This window comes from Salmo salar, chromosome ssa18, assembly GCF_905237065.1.
Source record: "Salmo salar chromosome ssa18, Ssal_v3.1, whole genome shotgun sequence".
Taxonomy (NCBI): domain Eukaryota; kingdom Metazoa; phylum Chordata; class Actinopteri; order Salmoniformes; family Salmonidae; genus Salmo; species Salmo salar.
Window position 1 is genome coordinate 58,180,160 of NC_059459.1, and position 18,364 is coordinate 58,198,523.

Consider the following 18,364-nt stretch of genomic DNA (forward strand, 5'->3'; position numbering starts at 1 on the left):
AGTTGAGAAGACATGATGGGGAATAAAATTCCACATAGAAGTGGGTCTTCTTAGGGATTGTTTTATCCAATTGATCTTAAAAGTATTATTTAAGTCCAGAAAATTCAGCCCACCATTCTCAAAAGTGTTTCATTACAACAGCTTTCCTAATGTAATATGTACGGTTTCTCCACAGAGAAGTGTCCACCTAATTTGAGGTTTGAGGGGATAGGGTGTGTCTTTGTGTTTGGACCGTAACCATGGAAATAGAGTAGGCCACATACTTGGGTGGAGAATCATGTGGCAGTTACATTTACATTTACATTTAAGTCATTATCCAGAGCGACTTACAAATTGGTGCATTCACCTTATGATGGAAGGGGGGGGGGGGGGGTTAGAAGGATTACTTTATCCTTTATTCCTTAAAGAGGTGGGGTTTCAGGTGTCTCCGGAAGGTGGTGATTGACTCCGCTGTCCTGGCGTCGTGAGGGAGCTTGTTCCACCATTGGGGTGGCAGAGCAGCGAACAGTTTTGACTGGGCTGAGCGGGAACTGTGCTTCCTCAGAGGTAGGGAGGCGAGCAGGCCAGAGGTGGATGAACGCAGTGCCCTTGTTTGGGTGTAGGGCCTGATCAGAGCCTGAAGGTACGGAGGTGCCGTTCCCCTCACAGCTCCGTAGGCAAGCACCATGGTCTTGTAGCGGATGCGAGCTTCAACTGGAAGCCAGTGGAGAGAGCGGAGGAGCGGGGTGATGTGAGAGAACTTGGGAAGGTTGAACACCAGACGGGCTGCGGCGTTCTGGATGAGTTGTAGGGGTTTAATGGCACAGGCAGGGAGCCCAGCCAACAGCGAGTTGCAGTAATCCAGACGGGAGATGACAAGTGCCTGGATTAGGACCTGCGCCGCTTCCTGTGTGAGGCAGGGTCGTACTCTGCGAATGTTGTAGAGCATGAACCTACAGGATCGGGTCACCGCCTTGATGTTAGTGGAGAACGACAGGGTGTTGTCCAGGGTCACGCCAAGGTTCTTAGCACTCTGGGAGGAGGACACAAGGGAGTTGTCAACCGTGATGGCGAGATCATGGAACGGGCAGTCCTTCCCCGGGAGGAAGAGCAGCTCCGTCTTGCCGAGGTTCAGCTTGAGGTGGTGATCCGTCATCCACACTGATATGTCTGCCAGACATGCAGAGATGCGATTCGCCACCTGGTTATCAGAAGGGGGAAAGGAGAAGATTAATTGTGTGTCGTCTGCATAGCAATGATAGGAGAGACCATGTGAGGATATGACAGAGCCAAGTGACTTGGTGTATAGCGAGAATAGGAGAGGGCCTAGAACAGAGCCCTGGGGGACACCAGTGGTGAGAGCACGTGGTGCGGAGACAGATTCTCGCCACGCCACCTGGTAGGAGCGACCTGTCAGGTAGGACGCAATCCAAGCGTGGGCCGCGCCGGAGATGCCCAACTCGGAGAGGGTGGAGAGGAGGATCTGATGGTTCACAGTAACTTGAATATGAAATTAACTTAAATATGATTAGGCTATTGTATACCACAGTGTCTCTAAATAATTATTGATAATGAAAAGAAGTGGAGGGCACTCAACCAACGTGAGTCGAAGTGTAATCAAAAAATGGAATCATGATTGAAAAGGAAAAGGCACTTCGCGCACATAGGTTAGTCTACTATGGTCTTCGAGCTTTGCGCCTTTTCATTTCAATAAGTATGGATTACACATTTATTTCGCTGTCATAATTATTTCTGCCTCAAGTTCAGTAGCCATACCTGCGAGATCAGGTGCGCGTGTGGTCTCAATTAAATAAAGTAGGGTATAGCCTATGTATATATGGGCGGAGAAGCACGGGGCAGTTATATTTCCAAGGAAATGTACTCCCTAAATAGGCCTATGATTAGTCTATAGTTTACTACATTGCCTAGAAATAGGCCTAAATATTGATCACCCATATTTCTCCGTCGGAAAACCATCCCACTCCTAAAAGGTAGGCTATACAAATATCTCGAGAAAGTGCAAGTCTCTCCAACTCCTTCCTTCAAACTACATGTAGCATATTGTCTGATAAAGCCCAATAATACAATGTAAGGGCCATGTGAGAATGTCTGGAAATTGAACCTATTTCTTAAGTAATTTTTGCGCATTTGATATTGCCTATAGGGCGCAAAATTGCTGGGACCACGGCTGGCATGTGATCTGCGTCACACACGTCTAAAATAACATTGCGGGACTGCGGTTTGGTTTGGGACCAGTTCTTGCGGTAGCGGGTGGGAGTCAGTGGCGGTTCTAGACCATTTCAACTGGGGGGGCAAAGCTGGAGCCAGTTGTACTGTTAGAGGGGCCAGTTACATTAGACGTTATTGTTGTCATATCGTTTTCTTAACTGCATTGCAGGCATTAGCAGGCAAAATCCCATGCTCATAATCATCATCGTTGCCACTGTCTAATAACGAATGTAAAAAAAGAACGATAGCAAAAATTAGCTATGTAAAAATTATTTCATACTCCACATTTAGGAGGGCCACAAGGGGGTCCAAAATTGTTGTCACAGGGGCACTGCAATTTCAGAATGTATGTCCCCCGTCGCCAGTGAAAACTGCGACCCCTGAGTTCTTAGAAGAACCCCCATTAATGGTTCCACAAAGAACCTTTTGGGGTTCATTTTTTAAATAAAAACAATAATATGTTAGTAGTGAAGCAGAATAAAAAAATCAAAATATGAGGTACACTCCAAGCCCCAAGTCCAATAGGTAGGCTATATGCTCCAGCGTGTTGATATCCCCTGTAGGCTATCCGTAGACAGAATGATTTTGCAGTGCATGGTGATCGAATTAGGTTTCCTGTTATATTCAGGTGTAGGGAGGGTGAAGTATGAATACAAAAAAAATGTATAAAGATGATTTACAAAACGTGCATACGACAGTATTCATACTGTTTGTTGGGAACAATTATGTGAATGAAAAAAAACGTCACTTTTGACAACATTTATCCTACACTTACCTTGTCCATAATGTTGAGGCCTTTGGGATCTTATTGAAGCAGTAAGGGAGGAGGAAGATGGCTGCTGTGACTGAGTCCTTTAAGGATTTAGAGAAACCATTAATTCAAATTAAATGTAGATGATACATGTGATCTGCATAACATTGAGACAAACCAATACCAAATTGTACATACCTTTGTGTGCCTCCTCGTCACTATACCTGCAGACACAAACACACACAAATAAGTGAGCAGTTCAGTCATCTGCACCCAATGCAGCTATTGCCTTAAACATATTTCTCAACTCTTTGTTGATTCAAATCCATTGAATTGCGTCCATTTTCTGTAAAAAATAAAAATAATAAAGGGAGAAACCTTAAATTGAGATCTTTCCATTTTTCAGTTAAGTGCTTGCACCTGCTGTCATCTCAAATTTAAATCAAAATATTTCAGTTGGGCAGTTAGATTACTGAAAGAAGCCCCAAGAACTAAAGAGGTTCCTCAGGGTTCTTGGAAAAACCTTTTGGGGGCATTTTTCAGTGCCAAGGAACTTTGAGGATCTTAGAAGAACCCTAGTTGAACCCCTAATTATTTTGAGTTAGATGGTTTTCTCAACAAACACATTTTTTTGCATTATATACGATTATACAATGGGTGGGTCTAATCCTGAATGCTGATTGGTTAAAACTGCATTCCAGTCTACTTACTCTGTTCCATCTGACTGTGAAATCCACTGTCTCATCAGCCCAGCCAAGCAATTTATAAACTTGATCTCCACTATAAAAAGCATCTAGACATTATCTCACATTTCTTTTAGACCAACATTTCATTTTCAACTGCAGAGATTTGTATAAACCTTGCTGTCTGTCTCTCAGACATTTGCAGCATTGTTTCAATATTCAAATTCAAATTGAGATCTTTCCATTTTTCAGTTAAGTGCTTGCACCTGCTGTCATCTCAAATTTAAATCAAAATATTTCAGTTGGGCAGTTAGATTACTGAAAGAAGCCCCAAGAACTAAAGAGGTTCCTCAGGGTTCTTGGAAAAACCTTTTGGGGGCATTTTTCAGTGCCAAGGAACTTTGAGGATCTTAGAAGAACCCTAGTTGAACCCCTAATTATTTTGAGTTAGATGGTTTTCTCAACAAACACATTTCTTTTAGACCAACATTTCATTTTCAACTGCAGAGATTTGTATAAACCTTGCTGTCTGTCTCTCAGACATTTGCAGCATTGTTTCAATATTCAAATTCAATGTCGGGAGTCGGGACGAGACAGACCAGCAGGCAGCGTTTCTCAGCCAGTCGAAGTCATGAATCAGCAGGCATAATTTTTATGGATATATACAACAACAAAAAAATTGAAAAAAGGATAAAACGATACCAAGTGCAGCTAGTTTGCAGTCTTTCCAGTTTCAGTTTGAAGTGATTGTGTTGTGTTGTTGGCCAGCTCCTCTGAAAAACAATAGCTCATTGTTATGGATGTGGCCAAATAAATGTCACTATAAAACAGCTTAAACAAATGCAAAAGAAGCTACTTTGCTGTTATTCTGGCTGCACTTTTTGACGTGACTAAGTTAGCCGTAGTTCCAATTCATCCCAAAGGTGTTTGATGGGGTTAAGGTGCAGGCCAGTCAAGTTCTTCCACACCGATCTCGACAAACAATTTCTGTATGGACCTCGCTTTGAGCACGGGGGCATTGTCATGCTGAAACAGGAAAGGGCCTTCCCCAACTGTTGCCACAAAGTTGGAAGCAAAGAATCGTCTAGAATGTCATTGTATGCTTTAGCGTTAAGATGTCCCTTCACTGGAACAAAGGGGTCTAGCCCGAACCATGAAAAACAGCCCAAGACAATTATTCCTCCTCCACCCAACTTTACAGTTGGCACTATGCATTCGGCAGGTAGCGTTCTCCTGGCATCCGTCAAACCCAGATTCGTCCGTCGGACTGCCAGATGGTGAAGCATGATTCATCACTCCAGAAAAAGCGTTCTAAGGACCTATTAATACATTTCTTAAATTCCTGTGCGTCAATCTAAGTAACATAATACAACATTTGTCAGTTTAAACTAGAGCTGTTTTTTGCATGGGCTGTGTCTCAATCCACAGCATCCGCCTATGTCGGCCTTCCGCATCTGCAGTGGAAGGTGGCCACGCTACAGCGGTGTTTGTCAGACCATGAGACAATCGTTCTTCTCACAAAAAACGTCTGTAGCGTCTGAATGGTTTGGTCTATAAACTAATATGACAACTCTATGGAACAAAACACGATGGTGCTCTTCCGCATGTGACAACAATGAATGGATGTATGGAGGTAGTTTTGTGCCAACAAAAAGGGGTTAAATGTGTCCAAAAAACAAAAATATTTCCTGAACTTCCTTATATCTCCTAGATATAGGACAGACACTTCAAAACTTTATTCTTTGTTAGTTTTTTAAATATATTTTTTTACTGTTTTTCCATTATGAATGTGTTATTCAATGTGTTTCTATGGGCTATAGTAGTAAAGATCAAATTCAATATTTTATCCAATAAATGTTATATAGATTTACATATAGAGCTACACGGGTCTATATAGATCTACAGGGGTCCTAAAATTGAAATTGACATGGCTAAATGATCCATGGTACTAAACTCAGCAAAAAAAGAAACATCCCTTTTTCAGGACCCTGTCTTTCAAAGATAATTCGTAAAAATCTAAATAACTTCACAGATCTTCCTTGTAAAGGGTTTAAACATTGTTTCCCATGCTTGTTCAATGAACCATAAACAATTAATGAACATGAACCTGTGGAACGGTCGTTAAGACACTAACAGCTTACAGACGGTAGGCAATTAAGGTCACAGTTATGAAACCTTAGCACTCTAAAGAGGCCTTTCTACTGACTCTGAAAAACACCAAAAGAAAGATGCCACCAGCCATACTTCTCGTTCTAACCGTGATTTCTTGCAAGACAGGAATGTCAGTGTTCTGCCATGGCCAGCGAAGAGCCCGGATATCAATCCCATTGAGCACGTCTGGGACCTGTTGGATCGGAGGGTGAGGGCTAGGACCTTGGTGGAAGAGTGGGGTAACATCTCACAGCAAGAACTGACAAATCTGGTGCAGTCCATGAGGAGGAGATGCACTGCAGTACTTATTGCAGCTGGTGGCCACACCAGATACTGACTGTTACTTTTGATTTTGAACCCCCCTTTGTTCAGGGACACATTATTTCATTTCTGTTAATCACATGTCTGTGGAAGTTGTTCAGTTTATGTCTGTTGTTGAATCTTGTTATCGTCATACAAATATTTACAAATGTTAAGTTTGCTGAAAAGAAACGCAGTTGACAGTGAGAGGACGTTTCTTTTTTTGCTGAGTTTTCATGATCTTAAAACAATTCCATATTTTAGCTTAGTAGAACATATAATGGAGCTATTATAAAGTGCTTGTCACGTCCTGACCATAGAAAGCTTTTATTTTCTATGGTAGATTAGGTCAGGGCGTGACAGGTTTTTTTTCTAGTTGTTATTTTCTATGTGGGGTTCTAGTTTAGTTTTTCTATGTTTAGGTGATTGGTGTGATTCCCAATTAGAGGCAGCTGGTAATCGTTGTCTCTAATTGGGGATCATACTTAAGTAGCTTGTTTTTCACTTGGGGGTTATGGGATATTGTTTATGTATAGTTGCATTGTTAGTCACGGTTCAGCTATTCTTTATTTGTTTTGTTCTTGCATTACGTTTCACTTTATAATAAATTATGTGGAACGCTACTCACTCTGCGCATTGGTCCGATCCTTCATCTAACGAACGTGACAGTGCTACCAAATATTCCATTGCTAGTAACTGATTTAGCGATTCAGGTTGGTCTTCACACTAGTATTTTCTTCCCAATTGTCAGATTTAACCTACCATGTCTCTGCAAAGAGGTCTAGGCCTTTATGGCACAATAGAGGAAAAAGTGTGTTTGCTCAATACCTTCTCTAATGCCTACGCAAGTCTAACTAGCTACAACCAGAGTCTGCTATTTAGACACCATTGCTTTCTAAGTCTTGAGACTTGTTGAATGCATGAGGCTATAATGCAACACCTGTTTTCTGTCACTCACATTACTGTACCATGACTATGAACTAGCACTTTGGCAGCGCCCCTTTGCTAACACACACACACACACACACACACACTGGGAGAGAGTCATTAGAGGAATGGTATTTACGTCGCCTGACTCACAGCAGATCACCTGTTTGACTGACGGTGGGTCAGTCACATGGTTTGTGTGCGTCGGTGTGGCAGTGTGACTTATCCTCAGATAACGCTCTCTGATTGGTGGCACTTCCAATTTTGGGACAACACAACTGATATGTGCAGAGACAACCCAAACATTGTATGTGTCAGTGCTTAATTTGTTACGGATCCTGCCGTAACAGGATCCGTCACCTCAGTTCTGGACTGTTTCGTTCCGGAACCTATTTGCCATGTTCCGGTACCTCTCGTGGCATGAAACATAATTTTCACTGTTTGCAATGTAATTTTTTTTAATGAAAGCGTTCAGAGTTCATTCGACCTGCCTCTGTAATTCTCCTTCCCCCTAAAAGAAAATGTAGCCTAATGTGAAAACGTAGATTTTCAACCCGCTCCTGATATTCTAAGAATTGATTCAGCTTGGGCCATCCCGGGTTTATGATTTGCGCAACATTGTAACCTAGAGACCAACTCGTGGCAGGTGCTGTGGTGTGTGAGAAAAGCATGCCTATCTCTCTCAGAACCAGAATCCCTTTCTATGACCTCTTTCCCTCTCTTCGCTCTGCTAGACATGAGCCTGCAACTACCATCTCTCCAGAGTCATTTATTTCCTTATAGAATCATAGCCATGGGAATTACATAGAATTGCATGAAATGCATTTATAAAAAGGCCCAATTTTTCCGGGCCCTAGGATACAAAACAAATTCTGCAAGCGCATCTACTCTACTGTCCTGACTGTCCTGTAAGGATCCAAATAGGTCAGATCAGCTTGGCAATAAATTACTTCAACCAGACCCTCTCTCACCCACAGAGGGGGGAGGAGGGAACTGGTGGGGGGTTGACAGCTCACACCCTGTTGTAAATCAAAGACAAGAACGTTCAGCCATCTCCCTCTCCAAATTTACACAGGAATGTGCCTTTGTTTCCCAGACATTGTCCCGCCAAAACTCTAACACGTTCTAAAGCAAATACTGGAAAAATATTTCTAACAGACAATGTGGGGAATGGTCAGAGGTGATCCAAAGACCACTAATGTTGTTTGGTTGTTATTTTGTGATGTCATAAAAAGTGTTATAAATGGAAGTACTGTTACTTGAAAAGTATACACACTATGTGTGAAGTGTCCATCCTATGCATTGTGTATGAATTATGAAAATATTTTTTGTTGAGAGGGGTGGGATCTTAAAATATGAGGAAATTGTTTCTATAACTTTGTACAAGTAAGTAGTCACCGCCCCCTTGAGTGAGGTCAGAGAGCGTGTCAGCCTCACGAACCGCCCCTTTTGAACAAACTGTATAAAATGATGGGTTAAGAATTAACATATCAGACCAGAAAGGCATTGAGCTGCAGCTCACGTCCAAAGTGGTTTGAAGTCAAAAATCTGAACACGAGGTAGAAACGAGTCACATCCCAGACAATCACTGGTATGCCTGATTATCTAGAAAAGCGAATTTAAGGGGGACCATTCTACTACTCTTCTCAAATCACCGTAATGCGCTACTCTCATCACCCCACTGAGAACCATCAACACAGCTGGCTAGCCAATCTTTAAAGAATCATCTTCCAGAGCGAGTGGAAACAGAGTGAGCTCTGTAGTTCTTTTCTTGACTACACAGCGGGTCACCGGATGCCGGGCGACTGCAGAGGAGAGCAACAGTATGAGATGGGTGGGGACCCCTTTTGGACAATCGGAGCCTTACAAGCGTGCCGCGAAAAGGCCCAACACCCTTTCCAAGAAGGACTGGTTCCGACAGAAATACACGAAGAACCAAGACATAAATTCATGATTTCTTACTCCAAACGGGCGGCGGTTCGTGTGCAAGTATATGATTACTATGAGTGTAGTTTCTAAAATGTACCAACATTAAGTGTCTCTGTCTCTCGCCCTAGCCATGTCTTTTGTAATAAGCCCGCCATATTGTGTCAGTCCGCTAGGGACCTGTTTCTAATGTATTAAGTATTCCTGTGTTACCATTTAGTTAGCTAGTAAATAACTAATGAAACCAATGTGTGTGAAACTGAATCAAATGCAAGGCTGGGGTTTTTGCAGATGCAGGAGATTACGACTGTTCAGAATGATGATATGATACGAGGTTATGATTAATAAGTGTTTATGGATATAATTGGTAAAGACCTTTTAGAGTTTAATTCGGGAGATAGTAACTCTTTAAAGAACCGCTCTCGTGGTGCCCCAAATCCTACATGTTACATGATTAATTTAATCTGGTAACAATTAAACATAGTTAGTTGATTAGATAAATAACAGTCATGAGATTAATGAAAGTAAAGTCACGACACTAGTCTAGACCACTACACAAATGCGATGATATGCAATGCATGCAATGCTTTATTATGAAGGTGATTTTCCAGTACCTCAGAGAGCCCCAGGTCACCCACCTCTCGTGCACACTTTTTGTTCTGGCACCACCTGATTTACAAATTACTGATGTGTGTATGTGTGTGCGTCATCCCCCTATATATTTTTGACACTCACAACTAGAGTTTCTCTTTGTTTTGGCTAGTTCAGTTGGTTTTAACAGGTATTATACATCAGCGTGTCTGTCCATGGATGCCTAATACCCTCATGCTATGTGGTCTAGTGGTTTGGAGTCCTTGGGCCACTGTTCTCCTGGTATAGAGTTTCTTCCTCATTTAGTGTGGGCCATACACATGATTCACTGGCCTGGGGCCCTGGCTTTGGAAGGTGGTGTCAGGTTCAGCCCCTCTTTCTCAATCTGTGCCTTAGATCAGAGTAGATAAAGGGAGAGAGGGAGGGATGAATGGAGGGAGGGGAGGGGTGAGGAGGAAGAGAGAGTGGTGTGAGTTGGGGGTGTGTTCACAGGGGGTGAGGGAGAGCACAAGTTGGATTGTGTCTAGACCAGACATTTTTCCATTGTTTTTGGCAGGTCCTACCTTGCCCCTCACCACCACTTCTGAGACACACCTAATCCACACCTGCTTGCTGTCCCCAAGTGGTATGTCCCCAAGTGGTATGTTCCCAATTTAGGGCCCACCTGTTGCCTTGGGAATTCATATTTGGGGGGGTGTATTGGATGGGGTGAGCTCGCTGCAGTGTACTGGTGGGGAGCATGACCCCTTTGGCATGTGTTCTAAAATAGCAAAAGAATTTAGGACCGCAGAAAATACAGACAATGGGAGCCAGTCCAATGCAGACAAGCCCCAGGCTGTCCGGAAGAAGTGTTGAGTCATAAGTCCAGATTGGTGGTGATGGACATTGGCTTGAGTTCCATATCATCTCCAAAAGTCCAGGCGTTCAACCTTTGCAGGTAATTCAGGAGCCAACAAATCTGGGCAGTTCCTTTTTCATAGATTTATATTTTTCTGCCAGGAATCAATCTAATCAATAAAATGAAATATCTTCTTCAATTGCATTTAATCCAATTGTAACCATTCTTCTTGGTGGTGCAAAACGTTAGGGAATACTTAAAAATTAGACCAACTAGCCTACTGCACTTTTTATAGTGCTTTTAACAATTGCATGATTCATCACGATTGGTCCTTTTTCACATACTTACATATGTCCAATATTTAAAAGGCGACTTATGGAATCTGAAAGGGCTAGTAGGAGTCACAGTGGCCGTTTTCCGTACAGATAACACTCCTCTTGACTTCATCCAATGGTGAATAAGGTCAATACAGCTCCTGCTTTCATCTTGCCGCAAAAGACGACCTCTGTGACGGCTGAAACTCCCTCCAGTCACCCCCCCCTTCCCCCCACATTTAGAAAATACCAAGAGAGGTGTGCGCCAATGTCATTCTATCCAAGGTGGACCCGGCCTCGCCACAAACTTCGAAGCGAGGAGACGCAGAGTTACACTTTTGAACTATTGCAACTTTGTCGCTTTTCACTTGTTTCAATTCTTGTCTTGGATTTGACTTTACCGGTCAACATTTAATACAAGTGCCAGGCTTATTGTCCATATTCCAAGTGAGGTTTTTCACGTCGTGTCCAGTTGGGAGTGCGCGTGGGGGAGCGGGACAACTGTCACGGACTGTAATTGGTGTCTCGCGCGGTCAAAGCCATGCCGCCTGGGTTTCAGCAACTTGGAGGGGAGGTATTGTCAACATTACTCGTTTTTATAAGAAAATATGAAATGTTTTCATGCTCACTAACAATGAGTAGCCTCTGATGCATGGAGTAGAATTTACGCATAGGTTAAAGCCTATTGAGACCGATTTTCAGTAGCCTAACCCATGTCTCTGCATGTGTGAATGAAAGTGTAAATTTTGTTCATAAAAAGTCTATAAAAGTGTAAAAATCCATTAAATACATACATTGTTTACATTTCGCAATGCACGTTTTAGAGATCCATTAAGAACTTTTACAATAGGCTAATTGATATCTCCACCCAGCTAAAAGTTGCCTCTTTATCTCTTCGTTCTCATCCCCTTTCACTTTCTTATCGCAGGTGAGGGTTGACTCTTCCACACCTGACGAAATGACTAGTTCATATGAACGCCTTTGAAAAATGTATGTCATCTGAGAAAATGGTGACTAACTTTAGCCTAATACCACTTTGCAGCTGTGGAATGTTGAGATGTGATATGATCAGAACACAGACAACTGTCAGTGAAATATGGAATATTAAAAATGTTAACTAATTTCCGCGAATGAAACGTTGTGCTATTAGAATAATTATCACAATTGCTATTCATCCATCAGAATCGGCAACATGAGCATTTACATTTAGAACCCCAATAACGCTACATGGGGAATATTTAAATAATGCTATGTAACTGAATGTCTAAAATTAGTCTTTCACATTCTAAAAGTAGGCCAGACCCTCTAAATATATGGCTCTAACAAACATTCTTTCAGGAAGATTGTCAAAACATAATGTTGATCCTTATTTTGGACATGTGAGCCCTTATTTGTCCTATAGTGACCTTGACCAGGAGATACCTGCTTACAGGTCAGGGCTGAGATGAATATGGGTTGGTAGGTGACCCAGTTCCACCGGTTTGTGTTACATACCACAGCTCATACTAAAAACACTATTAAACTAGTACATATATTCCAAAATATAATCAGAATTGCAGCGTCTTTGTATTTTTCTTCCTGGTCATAGTTTGTGGAAAAATTTATAAGATGAACATCATGAAAATGCACTTCATAGAATTGTAGACAATGAAAACAATGTCTTAACATCAGCCCATTTCTTTCCCAATATGTATTTCCCAATATGTTCTACATATGTAGGCTACAGTTGAAATGTTGTAAAGCCCATTCTATGAAGTGAAATGGAACACGACCCTTAGGTTCTTTTTTTGTTGTTGTACAATGTGGGTCTCTCGGGCACACAAAAAAACAGAAAGGGTCTGGACAACCTCTACTAAACACTAGATTCAGGGATGTGTGAAGGACCACAGGGATGTCGGGCAACAGAGCCAAAGGCTGTCAGGACAAGTTTCTTTTGTCACCACAAGGCACTCCATTTCACTTTGGATACTTATACAACAGGGTGTGTGGTTTCTAGGAGGGAAGAGGAATGGAAATCTAAATTAAACATGAAAAGTTAGGCTATACAAGGCAATTAGGCATACATGTATACTCACTACTGTATCACAAGTTAAACTGAATAATGTTCTCAGTTGCACACTATAAAGATAAAATATGCATAATATTGCAGTGCCTGAATCACAAACATTATGGTTAAATAGTAAACAGACCCAGGTAGGGTCTGAAGCTAGCATTAGCCAGGTATGCTATATGACTCAGATCAAGCACTGGGCCTGGAAATAACCAACATGTGGGAAAGGCACCATCATTGTAGCATACAATTATCCCAGTAAATGATGCACTATATCTGCACAATAAGGGCCAAAGTGTGAGACAATGGCATCAGACTGAACAGCCCCCATCATTATGATTCGCAGTGGGCTACAAACATGTAGCAGGCTAGGCAGGTCATGTTACCAAATGATTAGCCTAGCACACAAACAAGTACAAACATCAATCCCTGCAAAACAAACTTGACTATCAACTCAAATATAGCTACTTACACTATTTTACACAGCAAACACTTCTTTATTGCTAGCTCTGCTCCCATGTGTCTATATCCCTCACTTGATCAGATTAGCCACGCCCAGTAGGCGGGCCCCAGCAAGGTAATTAGAAGACACACTGGAGCAGCGATTGGTTCGTTGGCAGGTCAATCATGGTCGATAAGGGCCTTTTTAGCACAAACACAAACACTAACACACACACACACAGAAAAAGTACCCAATTGTCATACTTGAGTAAAAGTAAAGATACCTAAATAGAAAATGACTCAAGCAGAAGTGCAAAGTCACCCAGTAAAATTCTACTTGAGTAAAAGACTAAAATTATTTGTTTTTAAATGTACTTAAGTATCAAAAGCAAATGGAATTGTTAAAATATACTTAAGTATCAAAAGTGAAAGTAAATGCTATAAATCAATTCAATATATTAAGCAAACCAGACGGCACAATTTACTTTTTTATTTACGGATAGCCAGAGCCACACTCAGAAATCATTTACAAACTAAGCATTTGTGTTTAGTTAGTCCGCCAGATCAGAGGCAGTAGGGATGACCACATGTTCTTTCTTGATAAGTGTGTAAATTGTACCATTTTCCTGTCCTGCTAAGCATTCGAAATGTAACAAGTACTTTTTGGTGTCAGGGAAACTATATGGGAGTAAAAAGTACATATTTTCTTTAGGAATGTACTGGAGTAAAAGTAAAAGTTGTCAAAAATATAAGAAGTAAAGTACAGATACCCCAAAAAACAACTTAAGTACTTCAAAGTATTTTTACTTGGTTGCTTTACGCCACTGCTTAGACAAACACATGCACACACTTTACCTTTGTTTTGCTTTTATGTTGCCAAAACACGCCCTATCTGGGTACTCAACACTGCAAGGTCATCATGTCACAGCAACACAGACAGACACACCTCCGACACAAACTCAACCAGGTGTAGGATTCTAATGTGATATGCACACACATTGGGACATTTATTAATGAACCATTCTACCATTTTTCAGAATAGCATAGAATAGAATAGAATGATGTCCTCAGAGGGGAAATGCTTTGCACAGTCTTGTATAGTTTAAATAAAACATAACAGTGAACACCATGTATATGTTTTCATTAATAACATACATATTGATAACATTTTTGGAGAAGAAAACTGTCAACCCTATCTAGTTAATATCGGATAAGAACTAAGTAACTGTGTATTACAGCCCATGTTTAACTATTGTGAATTCAGTGGTATGTTGGGAAGGCTGCTGTAGCCAGTCAGCTTGCTGGGTTGAAGGTAAACAGATGTAAGCACTAGGAAAGCCTGGTCAGTCTCTCCCAGAGCCCCAAGCTGTCAGTCACCATGGCAACAGGTGCCTGTGGGCTGATGGGAACATAGAACGAAAATATACTTTATATATACTGTATATATATTGTCATCTTCAACCTAGACGGGATCTAGGATGGAACTCAGCGTTCAGTCACCCAATCACCCAATACACAGTTAAGTCCTGGACACAGCTAGAAATATCCTTTCTCATTAGTATCACAGTTATAAATAGTGGATATTAGAGAGGCTGTTGCGTGTGTGTCTGGGGGGGTTAGGTTGTTTTGCAACAATCCATGCCTTTCTAGGTTATCCATCCTCTCTATATCCCTCTCCAATGGGCACAATCCCACAGTCCTTGTTTCCCTTTATGAACAACCAGAGACATATTTACATCTAAATATATGGCTCTGCTAACAACCACACAATTCCACCATGATAACAGAGGTGTTGTCTTCCTCTTGTGTGTGTCCACTACAGACAGTGACTGGAACCCTTGCTCTCTCGGTGTTCACTGCTGTATTGGGCTCCTTTCAGTTTGGATACAATATCGGCGTCATCAATGCACCTCAGAAGGTAAGACCAACTTGCAATTTCATTAAAGGGGAATTCCACCACTTTTTAACCTCATATTTATTATCTCCAGCAACATACTAGTTTTCCCTTTAACCAGTGCCATAGATATACAGATTCTGGCAAAATCAGGCCCACTTTGGCACCAAAAGTTACAGTACATTCAAGACCGTTAAATTCTAATAGAATCCCAATTACAATGTTGTCAGGGGGCATGTTTGGTATCAAATCAAATGTTATTGGTGACATATACATATTTAGCAGATGTTATTGCGGGGGTAGCGAAATGCCAACAGTGCAGTAGTATCTAACAATCACAACAATACACACACATCTAAAAGTTAAAGAATGGAATTAAGAAATATATAAATATTAGATCAAGCAATGTTTGAGTGACATTGACTAAAATACAGTAGAATAGAATACAGTATATACATATGTGATGAGTAAAGCAGTATGTAAACATTATTTAAACATGATTAAAATGACTAGTGTTCCATTATAAAAGTGGCCAGTGATTCCAAGTAATTTATATACGGCAGCAGCCTCTAAGGTGAAGGGTTGCGTAACCGGGAGGAAGCCGACTAGTGATGTCGATTTAATAGTCTGATAGCCTTGAGATAGAAGCTGTTTTTCAGTCTCTCGGTCCCAGCTTTGATGCACCTGTACTGATTTCGACTTCTGGATGATAGCGGGGTGAACAGGCCGTGGGACGGGTGGTTGATGTCCTTGATGATCTTTTTGGCCTTCCTGTGACACCGGGTGCTGTAGGTGTCCTGGAGGGCAGGTAGTTTGCCCCCGGTGATGCGTTGGGCACACCGCACCACCCTCTGGAGAGCCCTGTGGTTGTGAGTTGTGCAGTTGCCGTACCTGGCGGTGATACAGCCCGAAAGGATGCTCTCAATTGTGCAACTGTAAAAGTTTGTGAGGGTTTTGGGGGCCAAGGCAAATTTTCTTCAGCCTCCTGAAGTTGAAGAGACGCTGTTGCGCCTTCACCACACTGTCTGTGTGGGTTGACCATTTCAGATTGTCAGTGATGTTTACGCCGAAGAACTTGAAGCTTTCCACCTTCTCCACTGTGGTCCCGTCGATGTGGATAGTGGCGTGCTCCCTTTGCTGTTTCCTGAAGTCCACGATCAGCTGCTTTGTTTTGTTTACATTGAGTGAAAGGTTATTTTCCTGGCACTACACTCCCATGGCCCTCACCTCCTCCTTGTAGGCTGTCTCGTCATTGTTGGTAATCAGGCCTACTACTGTTGTGTCGTTTGCAAACTTGATGATTGAGGTGGAGGCATGCGTGGCCACGCAGTCATAGGTGAACATGGAGTACAGGAGGGGGCTGAGCACACACCCTTGTGGGGCCCCTGTGTTGAGGATCAGTGAAGTGGAGGTGTTCTTTCCTACCTTCACCTCCTGGGGGCGGCCCATCACAGGGCGGGGTTCAGACCCAGGGCCCTGAGCTTAATGATGAGTTTGGAGGATACTATGGTGTTGTATGCTGAGCTATAGTCAATGAACAGCAGCATTCTTACATAGGTATTCCTCTTGTCCAGATGGAATAGCGAAGTGTGCAGTGCGATGGCGATTGCATCGTCTGTGGATCTATTAGGGCGGTTAGCAAATTGAAGTGGGTCTAGGGTGTCAGGTAAGGTAGAGGCGATATGATCCTTAACTAGCCTCTTACAGCACTTCATGATGACAGAAGTGAGTGTTACGGGGCAATAGTAATTTAGTTCAGTTACCTTTGCTTTCTTGGGTACAGGAACAATGGTGGACATCTTGAAGCAAGTGGGGACAGCAGACTGGGATAGGGAGAGATTGAATATGTCCGTAAACACTCCAGCCAGCTGGTCTGCGCATTGTCTGAGGACGCGGCTAGGGATGCCGTCTGGGCTAGCAGCCTTGCGAGGGTTAACAAGCTTTAACGTCTTACTCAAGACGGCTACCGAGAGGAGAACCCACAGTCCTTGGTAGTGGGCCACGTCGGTGGCACTATGTTATCCTCAAAGTGGGCAAAGAAGGTGTTTAGCTTGTCCGGAAGCAAGACGTCGGTATCCACGAAGTGGCTGGTTTTCTCTCTGTAGTCCGTGATTGTCTGTAGACCCTGCCACATACGTCTTGTGTCTGAGCCGTTGAATTGTGACTGCACTTTGTTTCTGTACTGACGTTTTGCCTGTTTGATTGCCTTATGGAGGGAATAACTACTCTGTTTGTATTCTGCCATATTCCCAGTCACCTTGCCGTGGTTAAATGCTGTGGTTCGCGCTTTCAGTTTTGCGTGAATGCTTCCATCTATCCACGGTTTCTGGTTTGGGTAGGTTTTAATAGCCACAGTGGGTACAACATCTCCTATACACTTCCTGATTAACTCAGTCACCGTGTCTGTGTATTTGTCAATGTTATTCTCAGAGGCTACCTGGAACATATCCCAGTCCGCGTGATCAAAATAATCTTGAAGCATGGATTGGTCCGATTGGTCAGACCAGCATTGAATAGACCTTAGCACAGGTACTTCCTGTTTGAGTTTCTGCCTATAGGAAAGGAGGAGCAAAATGGAGTCGTGATCAGATTTGCCGAAGGGAGGGCAGGGGAAGGCCTTGTAGGCATTTCGAAAAAGAAGTTGAGTAGCAGTTGTCCAATGTTTTTCCAGCGTGAGTACTACCATCAATGTGTTGATAGATCTTCGGTAGCTTTTTCCTCAAATTAGCTTTGTTAAAATCCCCAGCTACGATAAATGCGGCCTCAGGATATGTGGTTTCCAGTTTGCATAAAGTCCAGTGTAGTTCTTTGAGGGCCGTTGTGGTATCGGCTTGAGGGGGAATATACACGCTGTGACTATAACCAAAGAGAATTCTCTTGGGAGGTAAAAATATGGTCGGCATTTGATTGTGAGGTATTCTAGGTCGGGTGAACAAAAGGACTTGAGTTTCTGTATGTTATCACAATCACACCATGAGTAGTTAATCATGGAACATACACCCCTGCCTTTTTTCTTCCTGGAGAGTTCTTTATTCATGTCTGTGCGATGTACTGAGAACCCAGCTGGCAGTATGAACTGGAACATTATATACCGAGAGAACAATGTTTCCGTGAAACAGAGTATGTTACAATCCCTGATGTCTCTCTGGAAGGAGATCCTAGCCCTGAGCTCGTCTACTTTATTATCCAGAGACTGAACATTAGCGAGTAATATACTCGGAAGTGGTGGATGGTGTGCCCGCCTACCGAGTCGGACTAGAAGTCTACTCTGAATACCTCTTCTCTGCCGG

General features: G+C 42.4%; 1 protein-coding gene across 2 annotated transcripts in view; it reads left to right on the forward strand.

The window, feature by feature from the left end:
* Nucleotides 1-8,520: 8,520 nt before the first annotated feature.
* The window catches only part of LOC100136445 (solute carrier family 2, facilitated glucose transporter member 4), a 41,424-nt gene continuing 31,580 nt past the window's right edge, over nucleotides 8,521-18,364 (forward strand). The window contains exons 1-2 of one of the 2 annotated variants that reach the window (XM_014155686.2): nucleotides 8,521-8,997; nucleotides 15,003-15,098. In XM_014155686.2, the coding sequence (XP_014011161.1) occupies nucleotides 8,815-8,997; nucleotides 15,003-15,098 (279 nt within the window). In that variant the 5' untranslated portion in view covers nucleotides 8,521-8,814. Of the gene's footprint in view, nucleotides 8,998-10,943; nucleotides 11,264-15,002; nucleotides 15,099-18,364 lie in introns of those variants that run through there. The other variant, XM_014155688.2, reaches the window with a different exon arrangement.